General features: G+C 35.6%; 1 protein-coding gene across 1 annotated transcript; it reads right to left on the reverse strand.

Moving 5' to 3' along the window:
* Nucleotides 1–888: 888 nt before the first annotated feature.
* LOC107100818 (erythroblast NAD(P)(+)--arginine ADP-ribosyltransferase-like) lies at nt 889–1587 on the reverse strand (the record flags this gene model as incomplete). Its single annotated transcript, XM_015399464.1, has 1 exon — nt 889–1587. A coding segment is annotated over one exon (699 nt), but the record flags the coding sequence as incomplete, so codon positions are not given.
* Nucleotides 1588–2069: the final 482 nt, after the last annotated feature.

The following is a 2069-nucleotide window of genomic DNA, read 5'->3' on the forward strand; positions in this document are numbered from 1 at the left end:
AGGACCCGATAGGAGTGTTTAAAACTCAGTTTGAAGACCCAGCTCCAGCCTTACGATCTGATTCTGATGCTACTGTGGATAGCTTCCTTCCAGGTACAGACACACCTGACCCACTGGTAACCTATTTAAACCTCTCTTCCTCAGATGCAATGATGCAGGTGGAAACAGGTTTTACAGAGAAAAACACTTGGCTTGAATGGATTACATTTACTGCCAAGAGCAATAACATGACAGACTGCATTGCATGTTCCACAGCTAGACCGACGCTTTTCACTTCCCCTGCTCCTCTGTTATATGAGACAGACCGTCCTGGGTTTGATTGTATGTTAGCTTTACACATGAATCCATCACCCCCTGAGTGTCCAACCTTAAATGCTCTTTTTCCCCCAGCTAGCAACTCCACCATTAGGTCTCATGTCTGATGATCAGACCGTAATCAGATATTTCGAAATAATGCTAACCAATCAGGAGTATTGTTATACTTTGATTTAACAGCTGATTCAGAATGGGTGGAAATATTATTTTCTTGATGTGCGAAGCTGATAGAGACATACCCTAAAGACAGCTGTAATTAAATTAAAAGCTGGTTAATTTAAACATAAGAAGGGAAAAGAATTTGTTAAGCAGTTTATCAACATTTTAATCACAAATCATAGTTGTCTTAGCGTATCAGCTGTAGAGCCAAGCTCATGTTTTACACTTCAACAGTGACAATCAGTTATACATTGTTTTTTTCTTTTTTTTAATAACTCACTATCTCTTTATGGTAGAAATCACCTGAAAAATCTCTTTATAAAGCATGTCAAAACCGTTGATGAATTCTCCACAGTGAACTATATCCTGTAAACAATAGCTACCAGTAACATTGTAAAATACATTCAAATTTCATCATCCAAAACAACAAAATAGTGAGTTTTTCTTAACTAGATTGCAATCCAGATTGCTCTTAGTACCAGTACTTTTCAAGACATAGACAGTCTTACAATCACTCAGGGCTTTAACTTCTTCCTCTACAAACTTGAACTCCTCATATGGTGGTATGAGCACTTCTTCCTCTTCAGGATGAGCTGAATACTTTATTATGTCGGCACCATAGTTGGTTGTAATTTTAAAGCATGTTTCATTCCCATAGTCTTTAAAATCTGGATTCAGAGAGCTGGATGTAAAGCTGCCAAGTCGAATTTTCTCTTCTTTTTTTTCAAAGGTACTTGTGGTTCTTCTATAAGTTATATAGTTTTTATTTTTGTCATCTTTTTTTAATTTCTGTATAGCCGATGCAAGTAAGAAATGTAAAGTGTGGTACTCAAATGAGTCGCCATATTCACTTTTACCTGTCCTAGTTGCAATGTTAAACTTGCGATAAACTCCATTTTCATTTTTAGTGTAGACACGAAGAGCTGTCAGTTCATCCGGAGTCAGAAATGGATGATATTTAATAATTTGTTTTTTTTCATTTTCCCAGTCATAATCCTTCTGTTTCAGTTCTTTACTAAACTCTTTGATCTTTTCTGTCATCTCGTCTTTGCAATCACTGTACATGTCATCAACTGAGTTTTTGTAGAATTCTAATGGGTATGGGCCAGACTTCTGCAAAAGAAGAAAAAAAAAAAACATTTAAGACAAGCCGTGTCATGTTATTTGTTCATTTTTCCCAAACACAAATACAACTTAATCAAATTTTCAAACAATAGCCAGCAGTCACCAGTTTTGTAAAACATCTTAAAGCAAAAGTGAGGGAGATCAGTAAGGGTTAAAGCTATGCAGTGTTGGTGTTCACCTTAGACAGTGAGCACATTGAGAGCTTGCAAATTCCAATATAAAAGGGATTCATTAAAAAATAGTGAAATACATTTCAAGCATTTATTCCTGTTATTTTTATGATTATGACTCGCACCAAGTAAATATCAAATTAGCTTCTCTGATAAAAAAAAAATAAAGGTAAAGAAAGTGAAGACAAAGGACAGACAATAGCAGAAGGGAAACTTCATGAGAAAATAATTGTCCAACATAAACAGTGGAGCAAAAAAAAAAAAATGACAACACATTGAAAGACCGCTTGCAAACACCTG

Source organism: Cyprinodon variegatus, unplaced genomic scaffold, assembly GCF_000732505.1.
Source record: "Cyprinodon variegatus isolate N-32 unplaced genomic scaffold, C_variegatus-1.0 Scaffold1015, whole genome shotgun sequence".
NCBI lineage: Eukaryota > Metazoa > Chordata > Actinopteri > Cyprinodontiformes > Cyprinodontidae > Cyprinodon > Cyprinodon variegatus.